This window comes from Corvus moneduloides, chromosome 5 (genome assembly GCF_009650955.1).
Source record: "Corvus moneduloides isolate bCorMon1 chromosome 5, bCorMon1.pri, whole genome shotgun sequence".
Classification (NCBI taxonomy): Eukaryota; Metazoa; Chordata; class Aves; order Passeriformes; family Corvidae; genus Corvus; species Corvus moneduloides.
Window position 1 is genome coordinate 62353350 of NC_045480.1, and position 20827 is coordinate 62374176.

The 20827-nt window shown below is 36.2% G+C and overlaps 1 protein-coding gene across 8 annotated transcripts in view; it reads right to left on the reverse strand.

Annotated features, from left to right (window-relative positions):
- Positions 1-2962: 2962 nt before the first annotated feature.
- Positions 2963-20827, reverse strand: part of IL15 (interleukin 15) — a 40114-nt gene continuing 22249 nt past the window's right edge. For 3 of the 8 annotated variants that reach the window (XM_032108789.1, XM_032108786.1, XM_032108792.1), the window contains 6 exons: positions 14055-14164; positions 13549-13630; positions 13355-13396; positions 12676-12735; positions 12378-12521; positions 2963-11851 (listed from right to left, as the gene is read on the reverse strand). In XM_032108789.1, the coding sequence (XP_031964680.1) occupies positions 11738-11851; positions 12378-12521; positions 12676-12735; positions 13355-13396; positions 13549-13630; positions 14055-14164 (552 nt within the window). In that variant the 3' untranslated portion in view covers positions 2963-11737. Of the gene's footprint in view, positions 11852-12377; positions 12522-12675; positions 12736-13354; positions 13397-13548; positions 13631-14054; positions 14165-20827 lie in introns of those variants that run through there. The other 5 variants (XM_032108788.1, XM_032108787.1, XM_032108790.1 and 2 more) reach the window with 3 other exon arrangements.

Below are 20827 nucleotides of genomic sequence, written 5' to 3' on the forward strand. Positions count from 1 at the left end.
CATTCTATAGTTTAAGAAAACTGACACTCAAAAGCCAACTGGACATGGTTGTGGCCAACCTCCTCTAGATGACTCTGCCTGACCAGAGTTGGTTGGACCAGATGACCTTTAGAAGTCCCTTCAATCTCAACCATCTGGTGATTTCTAAACCAGAGCTTATGAAGCCTTTACCTAAATGGAATTCCAAGACAAGTGTTTTATATGCTCGGACACGAACAGACAAATGTTTCATGGCATTTCCAAATTCTTTAGTGAAGATGTAAATCTTCTCTGTGCAATCCCATGACAGTTATCCATTTCCTTTGCATACTTTAATAGATGGACAATATCTTTACATGCTTCTCTATAGACCAAAAAAAAAAAAAAGATTCAGGTCTGTGCCTGACTTACACCTGCAGAACTATATGCCTTGCACATTGCTAAAGAACACTCGCAACTAAATTGCCTGCCCATTATGACTGAAAAAAATCTCATCTCACATCTATTTTTATTAAATTTAATCAAAATTTGCTAGAAAAATATAGGTATAAAGTTTTTTATTATCTTAAATGAGTTTTCATTAGAACTTTGATCCAGCAAAAACCCAGTCTAGTAATGGAATTTCTAAAGTTACTTCTACTAAGTACAGCACTACAAACACCTTTGGGTGTTCATGACTAATCATGAGGTATATAAAGCATGTGCTAAAAATGAAATCGTAGGAAAGGACGAAGTGTGTGAGCACTGAAAACACAAGGGTTATTTTCAGTCTTTCAGCTACAGCTGTCAGTTCAAGGATAATTTTGATCCCTTCGTAGAAATTGTGCATTTACCCCCAACAATATGTCTCTCTCCAAATCAACCTGGCACTCATGAGCTGTCTACTTTGCAAGCTTACTAGAAAAATATGCTTGAAAGAGAGATTTTTATTACTCATTCCTTCATCCTATTGCTAGATCAGCAGCCCAGTCATGCCTTTTTTGTTTCTGGTTTTGTTAGTGCTACTTTTTTTCTTTTTATTTTTTTAATTTACAGGTACTCTAATAAGTGTATCATGGATGTCTAAGATTTAAAGAGAGATATTGTTGTGATTTAGTCTAATGGTTATAATTTTATCATCTGCTGTCTGTTCCATGAAAGAAGTTGTACAACTGCATGTGTTTCAAGAATTTTTTTTTAATAAACTTGGTGTTACTTGAACACTTCCAAGAAGAGGTTATATAGTTCACTGAGCTAGACAGATTCTATTTATGTCAACTATTACTGTTGCAGTAATAATAACAATAAATACCCCTTTAATTTCTTAGAAGTTGTTTGGGAAATCCTCCAACATGAAGGGCCAGAATGCAGCAAAGATTTTCACTTTTGGTGTTTTTTTAACTGTTCTAGTGAAATACTAAACACTAATATGCAGCTTAAGCCTGCAATGCTCTTGAGAGCTCAGATTAATCTTTCAGAGTAGGTTTCCTTTTGATGGTCTGAGGACATTCACAGTCAAAACTCATTTGCGTTTTCTTCTGTGGTAGTGTGATGGCTCTGCAGGGAGGAAAGGACTGCATACATTTGTTCATTAACCCTCACTTTGGTAAGAAACCCTCTCTGGGACCACACAGACATAGAAATGGGAGCACAAGAGAATCCATATCCAGTTTGTTAACCTGGTTGTAAAGCTTACAAATTACTCCTGGCCATGTAGTTTGGAAAGCTATTACTAGAACGTGTGCTTTGTCTGCATGGAACTTCAGCATTGCTTAATTGGTATGTTCCCTTTGGATACTTGGTTGAAAAGTTCAGTTTGTCACAGTTAATCTTTAATCCACAGCAACTCCAAAATGTGCTTAGTGCACTGAATATGCTGAGTAGTGCATGTTGAGGATGGAACAATAAATTGAGAGGTCATTTGTGTGCAGTGAAGTGTGATTAGGGATCTCTGTAATTTGCAGGCCTCTGAGCTCAAAAGGGCAATAGCTCTGTACTGACAGTGCACAGAATGAGTACTGTGGGTTGACCTCTGGGCCAAACACATCCCCATCTTTCCACTCACTCCCCTCCTCAGCAGGGGGACTTCCAAAAGTGTTTACCTGCAAGACAGGTGGATGGCTGGACAGCTAGTTAGATATTTTCAGTAGCAGGGGATAAGAGATGTTCAGGGGTTCTTTGTTGGCTGATTACAGTGCACAGCTGACAAGAACTTTTCGTATGTGCATTGTCTGCTTTTTGCCATTTAACATTGGATCTTATGTATGTTCACATGAGTCCCTAAGAAAGATTACACCTCTAGCAACTCTATGTTTAAAGAAGGACTGTGAGGGTAAGGAGGCAAATTACATATTTATGTCAGCAGGCATAGAAAGATTACTAATTTTGACTTATTTATAAATATATTTGAGGTTAAATAGCAAGGAAAAAGGAACTAATTTAATTAGAGAAAATATTAGTTGTTCTTTCTTTTGATCCTGCGATCAAGAGCCTGGCCATGAGTGAGTTTACCACTTTGCTGTAGTTGGGAATATCCTTTTAGCTGAAAGTTGTATATCAGTCTGAAATTTGACCCTTACAGCAGAGGAGTTGCTAGCAGTGACTCGTCTCAGTTACCTTTCTCATTTTCTTTTGCTTTTATAAAATTCTTTCAAATTCCTGAAAAGAAGGCATCTAAACAGTACAGCATTGATAGCTGTCCACAGCAGAAGGCTGGTGATGCACAGACTTCTGTAAATTCTGCTTCTCATCCCAAGGAGTTGTCATCTCACTGCTCCTCAACTTCCTTGTTCTAAGCAGGATAATGCCATTCTCACAACCCAAATGAAAGGCTGTGTCCTGGAGGCATGATCTAACCCTGAAGGTGTAACCATATGCTTTAAGGGATTTCTTTAAAAGCCTAAAGCCTAACTCAAAGAAATGCTGGAAGGGAGACTATAAGGAAGATGATAAGACAAAAAAATTAGTAATATACAAAACTAAAATTAAATTATAGTCATCTGGCTCATGTTCAAATAATTTATTTTGCTTATCAATTTTTAAAAATTTTCTCTTTATTCTTTATTTAACCCTCTACCCTCAGCAAGGGTGTTATTGAATTTCTAACTCTTGAAATGATTACAGAGAAGTTATAAAAATTCAGACTTATGTTTTACAGTAATGTTGCCCTGTTAGAATATATTCTGAGAAAGTTTTGAGTATTTGTATGTGGAATAAAAATGGAGTTAAATCTCCTTTGATTCTAAAAGCACTTGTATATATTTTGGACAACTCACATCTCTGATTTTAATTAGTAAAAAGCACTTCCAGGTCTTTCATCAAGGAAAAATACAAGAAATTTCAAGCACAATGTGGATTTTACCATTATATTTGCAAAACAAGAATGAGTTTACAATTCATTGTAGAACTATTGCCAAAGGTACATATCAGATAGTATTTGAGCAATCTTGGAAAAAATCTACAAGAAACACTTGTATTCAAAGGAGATTGAGTTTTACATTTACACAAGGAATGGAAAATTCTTAACGGCTTTAGATACAGCCAAGATTTTTACTGTTGAGCCGGTTTTTCTGGATTGACTGAGAACCATTATTGACTTATAGTTGCCTTTTTTTGTTTGTTTGAAGATAGTGAAAGTTGAAAATTCCAGTAAGACTTTTTGGAGTAGAGAATAAAAACCACTGTAAATTTCCCTCAAGTACTGAGAAAGTTTGAGAATGTAATCTATACTCTTTATACGCCACAAGGTATTTTCCTAGGAATTGCGAAAAATGCAAACTACTTCGCTACATGATTTTTGACAAAAAATATTTATTCTCTTTTTACAATAACATCAGTAGACTTATAATAAACCTTCAGCTTAAGTTGCTTCAAACACTGTTTCTGAAGATGCAATATGTTTCTGGTAGAAAATATTTTCAAGTAAAAAAAATTATTTGCAACTCTGCTTACAAACCAGAAAACAACCAGTGATGAAGCATGATTAGATTTCTGAGCTCTCTTGAAATGCTTTTGTTGTAGCAACAGCTGTGAGAGAATATTGTTTGAAGTAAACACCTTTTCTTTGCAGAAATATTGTCCAGCTGCACTGTTCAAGTTACAAGTTACAACATATGTCCCCATGTCCTAACTATTGTGCGAAGTGTAACTCCCTTAAAGAGAAGAGGGCTGTAGAAGGAAGCACATACAATGCTTTTTACCATGAATCAAGAAGGTGGGAAGGGTAAAGGCAGATCTTGTTTTTTATCATTAATAAACAAAAGTGTTCCCAGCACGGGTTGGCATTGTAAACAGTGAATATGTTACTTAGTTCTTACTTCCTTTATCTCAGAACCTTGAGATTTGCTAGTCTCAGCATTCAGGGGCATGATATGCAGCTAAGAAAACAGCTGTGCATTATCTTCCTCCTCAGTTTCCCAGAGTTTGGATGATTGTGGTGGTTACAAAGTACTTTAGGTGTTAGAGATTACCATTACTGAGTTGGTTTGCACTTGAAATGCTACTTGTAGCTGGTCAGGGAGAAAGAATGCTCTGGTTTCAACATACAGTACTCCTTGAGTTGGTCATGGTGTGCAGACTTGGAAGATGCAGGTAACAGCTTAGTGAGAGGAGTCACAGATATCTGAGTGTTAAATTCCAAATATTGTCAACTTTAATATTTAGTGTTTGGAATAACTTCAAGGACCAGAGGGAAAAAGAATACTTTCTATGCCTTCATCCTATCTTATAGCATATTTGTCAACAATGCTATTATTTGTGTCCTGTCCCTTTAGGTCAACGCAGCTTAAAATTGCTCCTTGCTTTCTGGGACTAAATGCAGACTCATTAATTCATGTGGCCAAGCCCAAATAGGCTGTGCTGTGCCTGTTGGCCTCCCCAGCCTTTCTTTTTATTTGTATATGCATAGAGGCCTTTCATAAAGTCCAGAGAACACAGCTTTGAAATTTTTATTTTAAGGCAGCTTTCCTGGAAGAAAATGTTCTGTATAAACACCATGTTCCAAGATAGTTTCACAGCTATCATCACCATCCTACTTGGCTGGCAGTGGGACTTCCAGGAGCTCTGCTGCACAGAGACAGAAATTATGGCTTCTCAATAGCTGTTTCCAAAGAGCCACTGGCTGCTGGTGATGGTGCCTTTCCCTGTGCACTGAGGAGGACAGGGCATCATTTCTGTAGCTTGACTTAACTGTCAGTCACCAGATAACTGAGACCCTATACAAGCGTGTTATCTGCGGAAGCTTATGTCCCAGCTCTGATGCCCTCTTTGTGGAAGTTTGTCTGCTTAAGATTCCTTCACCACTGCTGAAATAAGTCACTGACTATCCAGAATTATCTGTGCTTTCAGAAGATCCCAGAAGGTCACGATGGGGAAAAAAAGGGGACAAAAAACTGAACCCCCCCCCCATTTAGGTCTTTAAGACAGTGCTTAACATCTCCATCTTATCTGTTGTAGCTGGAGAACTTAAAACTTACAAACAACTTCAGAAATTCACTGAATTCTGTCTAAGTTGTCCCAGATAGATCTTCATAATTTATTAGTGGTATAAAATACTGGAAGATGAGGTCCTAAAAAGGAATTATGCAATTTGATAAAACTACCCTACAGCCAAGGGATTTTGGTTAAGTTAACTTATCCAAATGACTGATACCTACTGCTAGGAAGATTGTCTGGGGTAAAATAAAGCCCGGTCACTGTCCTGCAGTAGGAATTATAAGAGAGAGAAATGTTGTCTGAAGACTTCAGTTAAAACTTTAAAATGTCAAATGATGCATGAAAGCATGAAGCTTGTTATAGAAAAAAGTTGCAGAAATTATTCATAATGATCTAATTTTCTTTGAATTAGTTGTAGCAAGCTTGCCAAAGGAACAACCAAAGGAAATGTAATTTCTCATTTGTTATCTTCAACTAATAAATTAAAAAGAAGATTTTTGGAAAATACGATTTTAAAAGCCACAATTAAGGTTAACGAGGAGAAGAAATTCCCAGCTGTTTTAATGGATTATGATTAACAACTGCTATTCAGTATCACTGCCTCAGAGGACAGGGGAATTTCAGGTACTACAGACTGAATACACTGACCTGAATGCCTTGAGATTGACCAAAAGTATGGTTTCACTTCTCAGTACTGCATTGAAAAACAGTAGATTCTACCAATCATAAGAAATACTAGATTTTTTCTTTTCTTGATACAGAAAATTCTGGCTCATTGGGAAACTAATGGCTCAAAAGACCCCCGAGCTGGGATTACTAATATGTCCTGTATTACTGCAAGACTATAGATTTCAGTTAACTGCAGGGAGTATGTGACTCTTAGAAGAGCTGGGAAAGGCAACTTTTAAAAAGAATGATTTCTCAGTTTTATCTGTGGCACAGATACACTCAATTAATGTTATCATTGTTTGTGTCATATTTCAACGACATAAGTATATTTTAAATTTCTCTTAAATTCTCTTTTGTCACTTTATCGAGGTCTGTCGTGTGTGGTAGAGCGGCCATTAAGGTTCTGTAAGGATTACTGATATACAATATTTCATCTTGAAAAGCTGAATGCAGTTGTTTCCTGAAAGACTTTAAATAAAAAAAACCTGCAAGCTGATGGCTTCTGTTCACCTGACAACAAAATACTGTATTTCGGTCTAATGAAGGTTCTTTCAGCAACACTGTCAATGTATTTTAAAATTTGATTTCAAGAAAGCATCTTGACTTAGAAGAAGTTGCTTGCAGTTCTTTGTTTTCCTTTACTAAAACTTGTAAAAGCAGTACATTAGAAACAGTTCTAATGTACAGGAAAGCCCTGAGGAGTATTAAGTCCCACTAGGAAAAGAAAAAAAGGGGCAAAATTTGTATGGCTGAGGACTTTGTGGAATTACAGTCTGGAGGTGAAACCACGCTGTTGTTTTTCCTTGCCTAGGGAATTCGAATACAATGAGAGACTGTGTTACAAGATAAATCTTAAATAAATATTCAGGTTTAGAAATTTGAAGAACTGTGGACACATCCCACTGAATATAAACACTTTTATGTTCCCTATTAATATCAGATTTTGAAGGAATAGGATTGAAAGATTCAATTCTTTCCTTAGGTGACATTAGCATCAGAATTGATAGGAACTGTCATGATGCATTCCTGTTGGATATGTTTTTACAAAGGGACTATAATCAATTAAACCAGGATGACTCAATTCTTTTCTTTTGTTTATGAGAACACGTTCTAAAGATTATGCCTCACACATTAGATAACTCCTGATATTTCTTTGGCTGCTTCCCTCCCAATTCATCATCTGCCTGAGATTTTAAAGCTTTAACCCAGTAGTCACCATTCATCTCTGAAAATCTGATTCAGACTCAGAAGGAAGAGAAGCAGTATAAGATAGTAATTTGTATGTTAAAGTTAAAATAAACTTTTTTAGCCTTTGTATTTCTCAAGAAAATTCCCAGAAAACCCCTGATTTCTGTTTATGTTCTAACTTCACTCCTTTTCCTCCTATATGTTTTTAACTTTTAGAGGTAGTGAGGTGCTTATGTCATGGCAGAGGTAAGTCAGTCATCTAAGCAGATTTTTCATTTTTTACTGTATTGCCTCATCTTTTCCCTCATTTTTAGAAAGCCAATTGATTCCTGGTTGGCTTGACTTGGTCAAGAAAATACCACATCTAATAAGCATGCAGAAGAGGGTGAGGTTATGAAATGTATTTATTTCCTTTTGTCTTTATTTAAGGTGTTGATTATTGGCTTAATTAAGCCTTTTGATAAGAAGAGGTGGATTCTCTGACATTGTTTGAAGGAAACTATTTGGAAGGAGATGGTTTCAAGGTGCTGATTTTAACTTTTTGTTGAAAAAATGCTTAGCTTGCTCATTTATTGCTTTCTTTTCCTCCCTAAGTGCATGAGAGTAAAATGCCACAGAGTTCATATGAGCAAAGTTTGTTTCTTCTCTGCCTCTAGAGAAGATATAACCCTTTAAGACATTACAGAATGTCCCTTTCAAGTATGGCTCGGTGTCATGCTGATCAGTCTCCTGATGCTGTACAGGAATTCCAGCATGTGATGCTGTTCCTATTGCTACTAAGTTTTGCCTTCATATGTATAAGCTGCAAGTGAAGGCCACTTTGGATAAAAATTAATATTATTTCTCTTCTCAAGAACACCAATATCAACTTGAAGATACAATGAAATTTGTGTCTCTTGCTTTGATTTGATCCACTTGTTCTGAGCAGCAAATTCATTCTCACATTCTTAATTCTCCTGCCAAGATACCCTATTATGACCTTGACTCAGAGACTCAGGACAGGAATGTCCAAAGAAAGCTGCCTTTAGCTCCTGTTAAGATGAAGACATGAATGATTTGACTGCAGTTCTGGGAAGTACTCTTTGAAATTTACTGTTGAACTTTCCAATTGCAGGCAAATTTCCTTATTTTCATCCAGCCCCTTGCTGAATTCTGCTGCTCAGAAAGATCTGGTGCAGTTGATTCACAGTGGGTTGGAATAATTTTGCTTTCACTGTTATCATTTAAGGTGGCTTGCACTCATTTTCCTTCCTCCTTTTTGCTCTCATTCCTGTAGTGGATGTTTCATGTTCCGTGTGTTTCTGATACTACAAGGAAGGGGTTGGCAGCTCAGTCACCTGTCAGTATAACTGTGATGGGGGCAAGTCTTGTGATACAGGAGTTGTTGATAATACAACTAGGCTAATCTCAGGTTACTTTATTATCATATTGTTCCTATATATTTGTTCTGTATTATTCCTATGAGAAATGCAACTAAATATTAAGAGCTTCATTTTGTTGGGGTGTTGCCCACATTAAATAGAAAAGGGTTTTAGAGTCAAAGATTCACTAGGATGACAGGGCTCTTAGTTTGGGGTTAGTGGGCAGCAGAGCCACAGTAACTATGATGCAGCTGCCTGGACAAATGAGTTAACAACAACTGTGTGTGTAATTGATGTACTTGGAATGTTGTGGTTTCTACAGTAACTACCCACCTTGGGTGCTATTAACGTTGAACCTGAACCCTTGGTTGAAGGTTGAAGCAGCTGAAACAGTGCTTTATCCATGGAGAATGCCTGTTGATATCTATATATACTATATAGATATATAGATCTCAAATACACTGTTTGCCCTCCTTTGTAAGTGTTACCACTGTACATTGGGCTGGCTGACTCAAATATTCATTGTCTCTCTGAGCTTTTGCCACATGGAGCTGCTTAAAGTACATTTTTTTTTAGTAGTTATTTTGCTTCACATAACCATATGAACAAGATGGATAATCTGAAATTGCTGTTGATCCCCCAGCTATCTCACTGCATGTAAAGAATTCCTTCTTTATATTTTCCTCAAAACAGTGAAGGTCCCACAAGAAATGTATCTGTAGTTCAGAATTTAAAATGTCTGTGAAATCATCTGAGCAGTACACGATCAATAGGTGCTTGAACATTTGGGAGCCACTAGAGGCAACATTCTATGGATGAACAACTCGTATTTATCTTCAGGGTCCAATAAAACAAGAAGGCAGAGGACATCAGACAGGATAATGCTACTTGCATTGTCCTGTTAGGATATAGAAAAGAAATGTGGATACCAAATAGTAGGAATGGAAAGGAAAAGCAGATTTTAAATTATTGCAAAGTCAGGAACACAGAACTATGTAGTCCAAAACTTCTGTGGAAGAGCTTTTTTCTTCTCTTCTAATGTCAAAAGGTAGAGTTATTGTTCTTTCTGTACATAGAAACAGTCTGCTGTGAGTCACCTTAGTCCCAAATTGAGCAGGATTAATTGGAGAAAAATGCAGTATTTAATCTTTTCCTTACTTTTTGCCAACAGCAGTTGGAAAATATTAGTTAGTAAATGCCACACAAATAACTCAAACTTGTTATAGAAGAAATACCTTCTTCAATCTGGGGATGTTTACTTTCAAAAGTAGCCATTCTGAATCAGTTTTTACTGTTCTGCCTACAGGACTAAGAAGTCAGATCAGATACGTCCATGTTTTTCCTCTGGAATACATATGAATTTCCTAATTAAAAAAAAAACCAAACAAAACCCCAAACAAATAACAAGCTGGCCTTAATTTAGACCACCCTTTATATCAATCAGACAATTTATTGTAACCATTGGATTCAGGATGTAGTAAAGCTGGCTGCTTAGCTCTCAGGAAAAAGTAAGCCCTAGGAGAAATGTTGGGCAGATTAGAAAATGGCCTCTTTTCATTCCAGAATATGCACCTGGACCAGGTGGAGGTAAAATGAAATAAAAGGGATATGGCCAGTGTCCAACAGAAAGTGGCTAACAGGGTGACAAGCTGAGGGGTCACAGACTTAGCAATATTTTTTGAAAAGACAAATTCACAGTATTTAAAATATTTGCCACTGGTAAATACGTTAGTGAAAAACAAAATAAAATTAATCAGTAAATTTATTTTCAAAATGGTCAAGATAAAGAAAACTCTGAGCAAAGCAGCTCTTTGGTTCTCCCATCATGAGTATAATGCTGCTCTCTCAAAGCTAGAAATAAGGAAAGTCCCTTTATCTCTTTGACTGAAGTTGTAACTTGGTGTTACCTTTCCTGTGCATATGACATCAGGAAGGGAAATCATATTCAGTGCATACTGAATTAAGGAAAAATTTAAAATGTAGGACCATTTTATCTCATCCAAACTACGTAATAAACACTTCCGTTGTTGATGTTTTGTGGTGGCAAATAATTTATTTATTTTGTGATATGTCTACTAGTGATTAATGCTGACATCAATGTGCTTATAAATTTACCAACCTGTCTGTCTACAAGTCCCCTGGAAGATGACATCCCACATGCTCACATTTATGTTCTTCCTCTTGCAGTTTACTGGAGATTCATCTCCTCAGAGTGCTAAAGATTAACTGTTGGGAGCATCCCAACAATAAGAGAGAAGCAGACAGTGTGTTTGCTGCCATAATGAGATTGAGACTTCCTTCCTGGTAAGTGGACAGCTGAATGACTCAGCCATTTATCAGTTGAAGATAGAGAAATGGAAGTGCCTGGAGAAAAGAATTACTTATTATGGATGGCAGCTGGTATGACATGGATATGAATCATGAGGAAAGCAGTTAGTTTAGAAAGAGCCCAAAGAAGACTGGGAAACAGCAGAGATACCAGAGGACAGCTGACTGCATTGAGTCATAGAAATATAGTTAAGATTTCCAGTAACTGGTCAAAAGTGATTTGTGCCTTCAAAGTTCTTTCCCAAAAGGAGACTAAAGTTACGAACCCTACTTCACAGGAAAGATTTCTACCACATAGTTTTGGGGTTTTTTTAAGTGCATAAAAGACTTGGTCACCTCCTTTGTTCAGAGAATGAAATTAACATTCCTTTGGTTGAAATTTCAATTGAAATCTTTGGTAACTGATAAAGGAGTTGTAGTCATTACATTAATGAATAAAGTCATGTTAGACGTAACAAATGAAGGAACAAAACATGTTGTCATTGGACAGCAGAACCAAGCACCAGCTTTACCTTCTGTGAGAAGACTGGAGATAATTTTTAATGCCCTTATGCTAGCATTGTACCAAAGGGGGAAAGGGCAAGGAAGAGTCTTTAAATAAATATTCTAACTTTTGACTTTGAGTTCTTGAGTAGAAGAAGTAATTGATTTTACCTGAAAACCACAATGGAAATAGATATACTAAGAGATAGCCAAGAGGATTGTAAATTGTGCTCTTTTTCCAGTTTATTTTTGGTGATAATCTAATTTCTCTGAAGATGTTCATGTAAGAATCTTGTTTCCCAGCTTGCGTCTTTTGGTCAGTGTTTGCAATCCCTCTGTATAACCTTTACAAAATTCTGTACAAATTCTGCAAAATTTTTTTCTTCATATTCTTCACATTCTTTGCATTTTTCTGATTTTGTGGAAGTCAACTGAAAAACAAAATGCAAATAATAAAGCAGGATACTGATCCATTTGTCCTGACAGAGAATTAATTTTTTTGCCTTCTTTTTGGGAAGAATTCCAATGCAGATAATGGCTGCAGAAATCATTAGTGGAGGTTTCCATGGTCATTATGGTCTGTGCAGTTCCTGGCTTACTTTTTGAATAGGATCATCTTTGAGATGTGCATCACTTCAGTGAAGGATGCAAATGACTGTCCCTCTGAAAATTAGGATACTTTTCTGCATATGTCTAATATATCTGACTTCAGGTACTGAACTGCAAACTGTCATTTATACACACACATTCGAACACCCTGACATATGTATGCATGCACAAAAGTATTTGCTTTGATGGGAATCCTGAAAGTGCTTTTCTAAAAACCACTTATGTCTGATTTTTCATTGTTACATGTGCAGGTTACTGGAATCTCACTAGTTTTCATCTCTACCATCCCACTCTTTATGTAAAAAAGAGGTATTTCTGCCTTTTTTCCAGACTGTTGGTGTTACTTACCTTATTTTTTTCAAAGCTTTCATTTCCATTTTTCCATATGTTCCATACATCCTGTGTTTTACTACAATTTTTGATACGACATTCTTGAATAATCACTGCTGTCTCTAAGAAAAAGCACCTCATTACAAGTTCTTGGCATTCTTCCTGAAAAAAAAAATGCAGTTGCAATAGTTTTATGATTAAAAAGCAATAAGCGAATGTAGGACATAATTTATGATATAATTTAAAACACAAGTATAATATAAGTGAGATATAATCTAAGATAAAATCAGCCACAAAGTGCCTGAATTTTACTTACTGGGCATCTTTTCTTACTGTTCAAATACATTTGAATATCTGCAGAGATGCACTGTGAAAGCTAAGAACAAAAAGGCCAAGCAGTTTGCTAAGATGAGGTGAAACAGTGTCTTAGTGAAGAACATAGGAAAATAATTAATTAGGATAGGAACCTGGCATATAACTAAACATAGTGGAATTAAATTGATATTATTCTTAGTAGTTTTAACACTTTAACTCAGAGATCTGAATTCAGAATGGGTAAGGAGGTCATGCTCCCTTAAATTACAAATGAATACCAGCATTATTTTAGCATTTGATAAAATATTTTTGAATCATGGAATCACAGAATAGTTTGGGTTGGAAGGGACCTTAAAGATACTGTACTTCCAATCTCTCTGCTATGCCCAGGGACTCCTTTCTGTAGGCCAGGTTGCTCAAAGCCCTGTCCAACATGGCCTTGATCATCTTTTTTAATTGATTAATTTTAGTAGCAATGACTAAATGAAAATAATTAATACCTGCTTGCATAATTTATCATAGGCACTTTGGTTAGAAAAACTATTTATTCCAAGGCAATTTATTTGATTTTAGACACAGTTATCAAATTAGAACAAGTCTGGTTTAGGAGAAATTTTCTAGTAAGGAAATGAAGCCATGACATTAAACATTACTTGTGGTCATAAGTGAAGTTTACTTACATCCTCATCTGCGTTTGCAGTGTATAAACTGACATCAATATCCTACAAGAAAACAAGATTTGAAATTAGGAACATTAGCTAACAAACACCATCCCTTTCCCTCTCCCTCCCACTCGCACTTCTTAGCTGAGTACAGCGCTAAATATTTGATTATCTTCTTCTATGATTAAATGCTGACTGTTTTATGAACTTACTTTGGATGTCTTGATCCTCTCCAAATCTTCCAGAACTGCTGCCCACTTGCAACGACCTGCTTCTGTCTTTGGTACATAAGCACTAGAACAGAAGAGAAACAGTGACCATTAGGCTGAACAGGAGGTGTCTACCATGTTTATGCTGAAAAAGAGAGTCAGCATTCTAAGGTACTACAGATACATTGTTTACATGTGTAGATACATATGGTAAATGTTTGGGGCAAGCAAGCATATTTGACAAATCATAAAATCACATAGATACATAAAAACTGCATCTCACGTCACACACTGTATAAACAATGTGGGGTTTTTAAAATGCCAGATTTATAGAACATAATGCAAGAGAAAAGTTCAATTACGTGATGTAAAATACCTAAAATTTTTTTAAAGTGTAAAAATAAAATTCTAAATCCACTCTCTGAAGTGACTGGAGACAAATGACAGCTGTGATAGTAAACATAAATCATTTGTAGTTACTGTCTGATTGATATTGACTTTGTAGTTACCACAGGAAGAAGATGATTAGTCCCATCCCATTCTTTAAAAGGCAAAAGCAATGGCTGTTCAGAAGCCGATACAGCTGATACTGCAGACAAGCACTTTTCAGGTGTGTATTCTGAAAGACACAACCAAGGTGATACCTTGTCACAATCTGATTGCACAGAATTTTGCTTTAGTACTGACTTAATTAACCAATTTGCCAAGACATCCAATAAAGACAAGACACTGTTGTGTGTAGCTGGAAAGACCAAGTGATTTGTAGCTTGGAGAAATACATAATCTCTACCAAAGAGCTGGTAGAAAATCATGCTGAAGGCACACTGCGAAAACCTGAACTCATTCTGGGCTCCCTATTTATTTGTCTGTTCATACTGCAGGCTGCAGTTCAATGCAGAGGCAGTATTAAAGAACTTTTGTTTTCCACCTCTCCCCTGGCTACCATTTGTCACCCAAATTCAATGAATTACCTACAACATTAATTCCAATATTGTGGTTGCATATATGTGAGACTCTGCATTGAATGCATCAAATGCTATAGTTATGTGTATAATTATTAAATATAATATTTAGATAGAGTATATACTTACATTTCTTTACACAGTGTATGTGTGTCTAATAGTGGGCAGTGATGCATTTAAGAATTTCCTCAGTGGAGTTTGGCAACTGGAAATAAGGAGAAGCTGTGAGAAGCTGTGCATTGTCCACCAAGAAACATTTCCCTGTGCACAGCCTGGTAACCTTTGTTGCAAAGTCACAAGCCCTTTGATTTAAGCTGATTAAGTTCCCTCACAGGCTTAGGTTAATTATCTACTGCAGTGCAGTGGTTTTGATCCAAGATTTTATTCCTTAATATACACGCAATACTTTATAACTGACTCAAAGTTCTTTAGCAGCTGTTTATTTACATGCAAACTTGCAAGTAAATATTTTTAAATGGACCAGAGAACATAATAAAACAAGAGCTAGCACTCTGTAGTGGTAAAAATATCCAAATGGGAGGTTGATCCATGCACTGTCAGTATTGCAGCTCACTTGCTGAAAGCCGCCTTAGTAAAGCAGACCCAGGAGAATAATGATCATGTGTGACAGGACACCTGGAGAGTATTTGTAACAAATATTTGCTACTCTTTTAAACAGAAAATGCTTTAAATACATTGTAATTACTGTGTTTCCAAGTCCCAAAGATATAGCTGAAAGAGCATAATTACCTAATCCTACATAAATTTCCACATCCCATAATGCGAAGCAGTGTCAGCCCCTTTTATCCCCTTTGCTTGTCCAAAATCTGTTAAATAAGAGCTATGTAAATGAATGATTGTATGACAATCTAAACTGCAGTAAGGACGGAGCAAGTAACACCTCCTACATCTTCTGAACAATTTCCATATGGAGGATGCTGTGTTATGGTCAGCCAAAGTAGGTCCACAAGCAAGGCTAAACCTGTCACTGCTTCCACAATGAAAGGAAATTGAAAATATGTGAGTACTAAACTCAAAATATTAAGTACTTATACACATACATTTTTCAAATGTACAGGAAAGCAATGGAAAGTAATTATTAACTTCTTGGATATGGTCAAAAGAGCTAAATCATTTTGCTACAGTATGACAGAAAGGCTTTAACCTTTCTACAGTTAAAATTGATTTGAAATTGCCATGTTATTTCTTTTGGGTTTGGGTTTTGTTTGGGTTTTTTTGTTAAATATGCATACTAACTGCTTTGATTTGATACGCTCATCCTTAGAAAATATCCTATTTTTGTTGGATTTGGGGTATTTTTTATTATTATTATTTAAGTGAAGTTCAGAAATAGCCCTATGGGGAAACTCCAAGTGCATTTAAAGAAATTTTACACCTGGTTGGTGGACACAGCTGAAGAAAACATGTTTTAACCCCAAATTCTACGAAAATACTTTTAAGTATACTAGAAATATTTTACAGTAGCTAAACATTTTTATCATTCTACAAGCCAGTTTTTATCAAATGAGATGAGGTGGCAACAAATTAAAATATGAAAGATGGGTCCATAAACACAAACCAACTTTGTAATTTATAATTAGTGTTATGGGTCCTTAAAAAGCAGCTTTGAGAGGGAGTCCCAGTCCAAATGCATTGTCAAGTTTATGCTGCAGAACAAAGTGTTCATGGTGAGGAAATAATACATTATAATATCTAGTGAATAACGGACCAGGGTTATCAGTAGTTTGTTATTTCTGTCCTGTTTTTAATAATTGTTCATTGTAATGACACCAGAACACTGTGTTCTTAATGATTAAATGTCATTGTCTGCATCTTTGGTTTTCTTAAATGTGGTAGGTAACTAATAAAATTATAATTGCTAACGTAAAATAGATGCTTAGTTTTTAGGAGTAATAGAAATCTTGTACTGATTATAAATATGTGAAAAATATACTACATGCATACTCTAAAGGGTACTCCATTTGTTCATAAAGAGGCTTTAATTTCAACTACATCCCCCAACACATTCCTTTCATAAATGCAGGGCCATTTTCTACTTGAATTTCTTGATTCTTTCATCCAAACTATTATTCAACTACAGAAGCATTGCTAGCCGGCTTAGAAGCTTTGACAAATTGCTCTCCTGCCTTGAAAACATAATGTTGTAATGTAAAAATTCTCTTTGCATAATGTCTGGTTTTGATTTCTTACTCTGTGTAATCATTAACCAATTACTCTCTGTCTTCATTACACCTCTGGTATTTACCCATGTGAACATTGGAAAAGGGAGTAGCTCATATTTATGGACATAAATATTTTTATCTGTAGCTTGTGTCCTGATTACTTGCTACTCTAAAGACTAAAGCCTTTGGAAATGAATATATGCTCTTCCAAAAAAATCAATTATGATATACACAGTAATGTTTGGGAAAGGAATGCTGGTTTTTAATAACTAATTTAAATTAAGCACTTTAAGAGCAGTTACCTCTGAGTGATATCTAAGATACAGTGCTATTGTTCTTCTCTTTAAAGAAGCAAATGTATAAGCAAATGAAAAAACTTGTCTTTAACAAAGCAGAAAACAGCCAATGATTTTGCTGGTTTAGCTGTCACAGAAACAATAATCTAAGTTAGTCAAAAGAAAATACTCATGGCTTTTTACAGTATTTAAGTCACATGTGATGGAAAATAGAGACAGTTAAAATTACATGTTTCTGCCTATACACCACATGTCTAAACTTCTTTATTAATATTTGCTTATAAATTTCTCCTTGAATCCTTGAGATGAGATATTCATAAGTAAGAAAGTTTATTTCCTGGCCATGCCATTTGGTGCTATTGGCAAAGGTCTTCTCTTTTCTCTCCTTATTTTGAACTGATTTTTATTCTTTATTTATATCTTTATTCCTCATCTGCTTCCTTGTTCTTGAAAACAAGTGAGCGGAAACATACAATGTACTTAGATCTTATGAGGGATTTAGAAACTGGTGATAATATTTTCAGTTTCTATGGGAAAAAGGGAACTGTCTACTGCCAGTGTTTTCTTCATGACTGTATCACACACGTGGCTCAGACCTCAATATGTTCCCCTGCTAGAACTTTATGTCCACTTCCTTCAAAATCCTGGTATGTCCTGACAACCTTTCACTATTTGCAGAAAACTCTCGCCTATAAAAAACCCCAGAGCCCTGAAGTCTAACCTTCTTAATTTTTGGCTACTCTCAGATTTTCTGTAACTTCCTGACTTCTAGCACACAGCTTTTTTCCTTGATCAGCCCTTTCCCTTCCTTGTTCCCATGGGCAAATCAGCCTTCTCAAAAACCTCTCTCGTAACAACCTATTTTCCCATTTCTTGTCTTCATTCTGTAGTGCAATAGACTTCTTACACATTATTTACCCCATGTTAGTCAGTCTCGTCTTCTCCCCTGTTCTACAAATACGTGTCCTCAGCATTTTCTCTTCGGCTTCTTGTGCAGCAAAGTACTTCAAATCTTCTTTTCTCTGTTACTGCTGCAAATTTCCCTCTAAAATTGTACCCTCACCTCCAGCTCTCTCCAGTCCTTTGACATTTTACTGAGCAACATCTCATGCATAAAGTAGGGGTCTTTTTAGATCCCTATTCAAGTACTGTCTACATCATGCAGAGCTGAGTTTTACACCCACTCATTTGAATTGTTGCAGCAATTCTTCTTCAGTGTTTCTTTTGTCACAATAATTAGAACCTCCTTTAGAGAACTCTGCCTCCTCCCCCATCAAAATCTCACCCTGTGGCTCTTGTTCTGCTGTCCTCTGCTTGTTGGCTCTACTAACTAATTGTTCTGTCGTCTTGCTCTAGTACAATTAATTACCTTCAAGGGGACAAGTGCCAAGTAGCTGCACAACTAGAGCACTGTATCTGTTTAAGGTTGTGCATTGTGCTTAATACTAGAGCACATTCTCTCTGCTCAGAAGCATACAGAATGTCAGAGTCCATAAGACTGTGAAGAAAATCAGACTTTTTTTCCCTAGTCTTGTACCAAAAGAACATTCTTTTTTACTTTTTTTCAGGGGAGAAGCCATGGAGAGAAAAGATTTCATAAACTAATGGAAGTGACTGGAAGAGGAATGGAGCCCATAAAGAAAGCAGTACTTCCGAAGTAGACAGATGTTTCCATATTGAGCTCTTAAATAAGTAATTTTGAAATCAAATTTTCATGGGTAAGTTTTAGAGGAAAGACATGTTCTTAGTGCCTTGTCACGGAGTAAATGCTGGAAAACACTGAAAGTCAAAGGAGCAGACTCACTGAAGAATCTCTCTGCTCTTTCATTCCTAAGTTCCTTTAGGCTTCTTACAGGAAACAACCAAAGGGAAACAAACAAGAAAAGCCCTGAATGTGAATTAGTATCAGAATGTAATTATTCAAATTGAATTCAGAGATAAAGACAGAGAACCACACTAATGTTCTCTGAGACAATGAGAAACTCTGGCACAGATGCTACCTATAGGTACAGCCCTCAAACACACTTTGAGGGTGAATTTATTTGCGTATCAGGAATTTTTTATATCAACAGAAAGAAGTAATACAAGTAATATTTACTTATGATGGGATCTAGTACCAGGACCTTAAATTCTTTTCCAATTTCTACAGATTAGTTCCATCTACCAAACAAACTTATTTTACATCTCTGGTTACTTCTGAATACCATTTGATGCCACAGCTACTAAAGAGTTGCTTCTATGCTATCATGGTGCCTGAATCCATTTAGTTCCTCTTCTCTCTTCCTACCAATCTTTGCACAGAAGCCTAGGAAATCTGCCCTCAAGCTCCACCAGGTGTTATCAGCAGCTCTTCGCCTCAAGGTTTGAAGGTGAAGAGTCAGCTTTCCATGCTTCTGTCTGGCTTTTACTTACTGATCCAGAAAGGAGGACAGTGGAATTACTAGGTCTTAAACTGAATCATATGGCTGCATGCTTGTCTGGCTAAGAGCCAAACCATGCCTTGGATTGTTAAGTCTTCAAGCTTTTATGACATTAAGTGCTTTTTTAGAAGTTTTGTATTTAGCTAGAGTTAGGCTGGCTAAAGCATTTTTCTCAGCATTAAAACTGGTTATTCTTTAAATATGATTCCTATTCGGTTACTTCCCTTTCACCTCCCTCCCCCGAGAACTACAGCTTTCCTTGTTTTTGTTGTATAGTGGTGACTGTCTTGTGGAGTACTATCCTACATGGTTTATTCTGCTTGTATTAGAGTAGTGCTAACCTTCAAGAGTATTCTCAGTAGTCAGCATGGCAGGAGACTCAGTTTAATCACATTTTGTATTTATATGTTCTTTGTTTGCTTAAGTAGTTCTTCCTCCTGACAGTCCTTCCTTCTCCTGTATGCTCTTGCTAATTGGCATTTACACTAGAGAGTAAAGTTTACAATGCCTGTTTGAAAATTTTGCCAAAAGGTCACAGAGTCATTGCTATTCCACTCAGTAACTTAAACATCAGAACCTGAAATTTAAGAAGTTAAATATTTCCTTTGGCCTTTTTTTTCCTGCAAAACAGGCTTCAGGCCCACAGCTCAGACCATTGCCTAGTGAAGGTGTGTCCGGTACCTGGCTATAGACCTTATATTTGCCAGATGGCAAAATCCAGCCACAAAAGAATGCTTCTTTCTCTTTACCTCCTTCCATGCAATGTCAGTCTTTTCAAGGTATCAATCACTCCTCAAATTGTGAAAGATCAATTTAATGTTTTCTTGATGCAAGGATATTTGATATTAATGCTAGGTTAGCTTGACAAACACGATGATTGACACAGAAGACTCCCCAAGTTTTTCTAGAGGAAAAATTAATTTAGCTCAAACACACAGTAAAGAAAACGTACATAGCAAAAAACTCATTTGTAGGGCACAGATGGTTAGATTTGACTGTTTATGCCCAAATTATACCCTTCAGGATGCAATATGCAATAATTAGTTAAAAGGCCTTTCAGAATAAGTTCTCACAGATTAATAAGCAGTGAAAATAACAGGAGATTCAAAGTGTAAAGGACATTAATAAAACACACAAAATAGAGCCAGAACTAAAGTTTGTTTAGCAAAATGTGTCCTGATCTATATGTTTGCTATTAGGCACTCCTTGTAAATATTATTTGTGATATTTTTATCGTAACAACAAATACCCAACAGGGAATGAGCACACAATTATGGAGGAAATTTTTGTGCCTTTAGGGGTAACATGTTAACATCTAAAACAGTATTAAACATGGAAACTTAAACAGCAAAAAAATATAAATGATGTCATACTGATGCATATAATTGGAAACTCTGAGACCATAAAAATAGTTATTACAG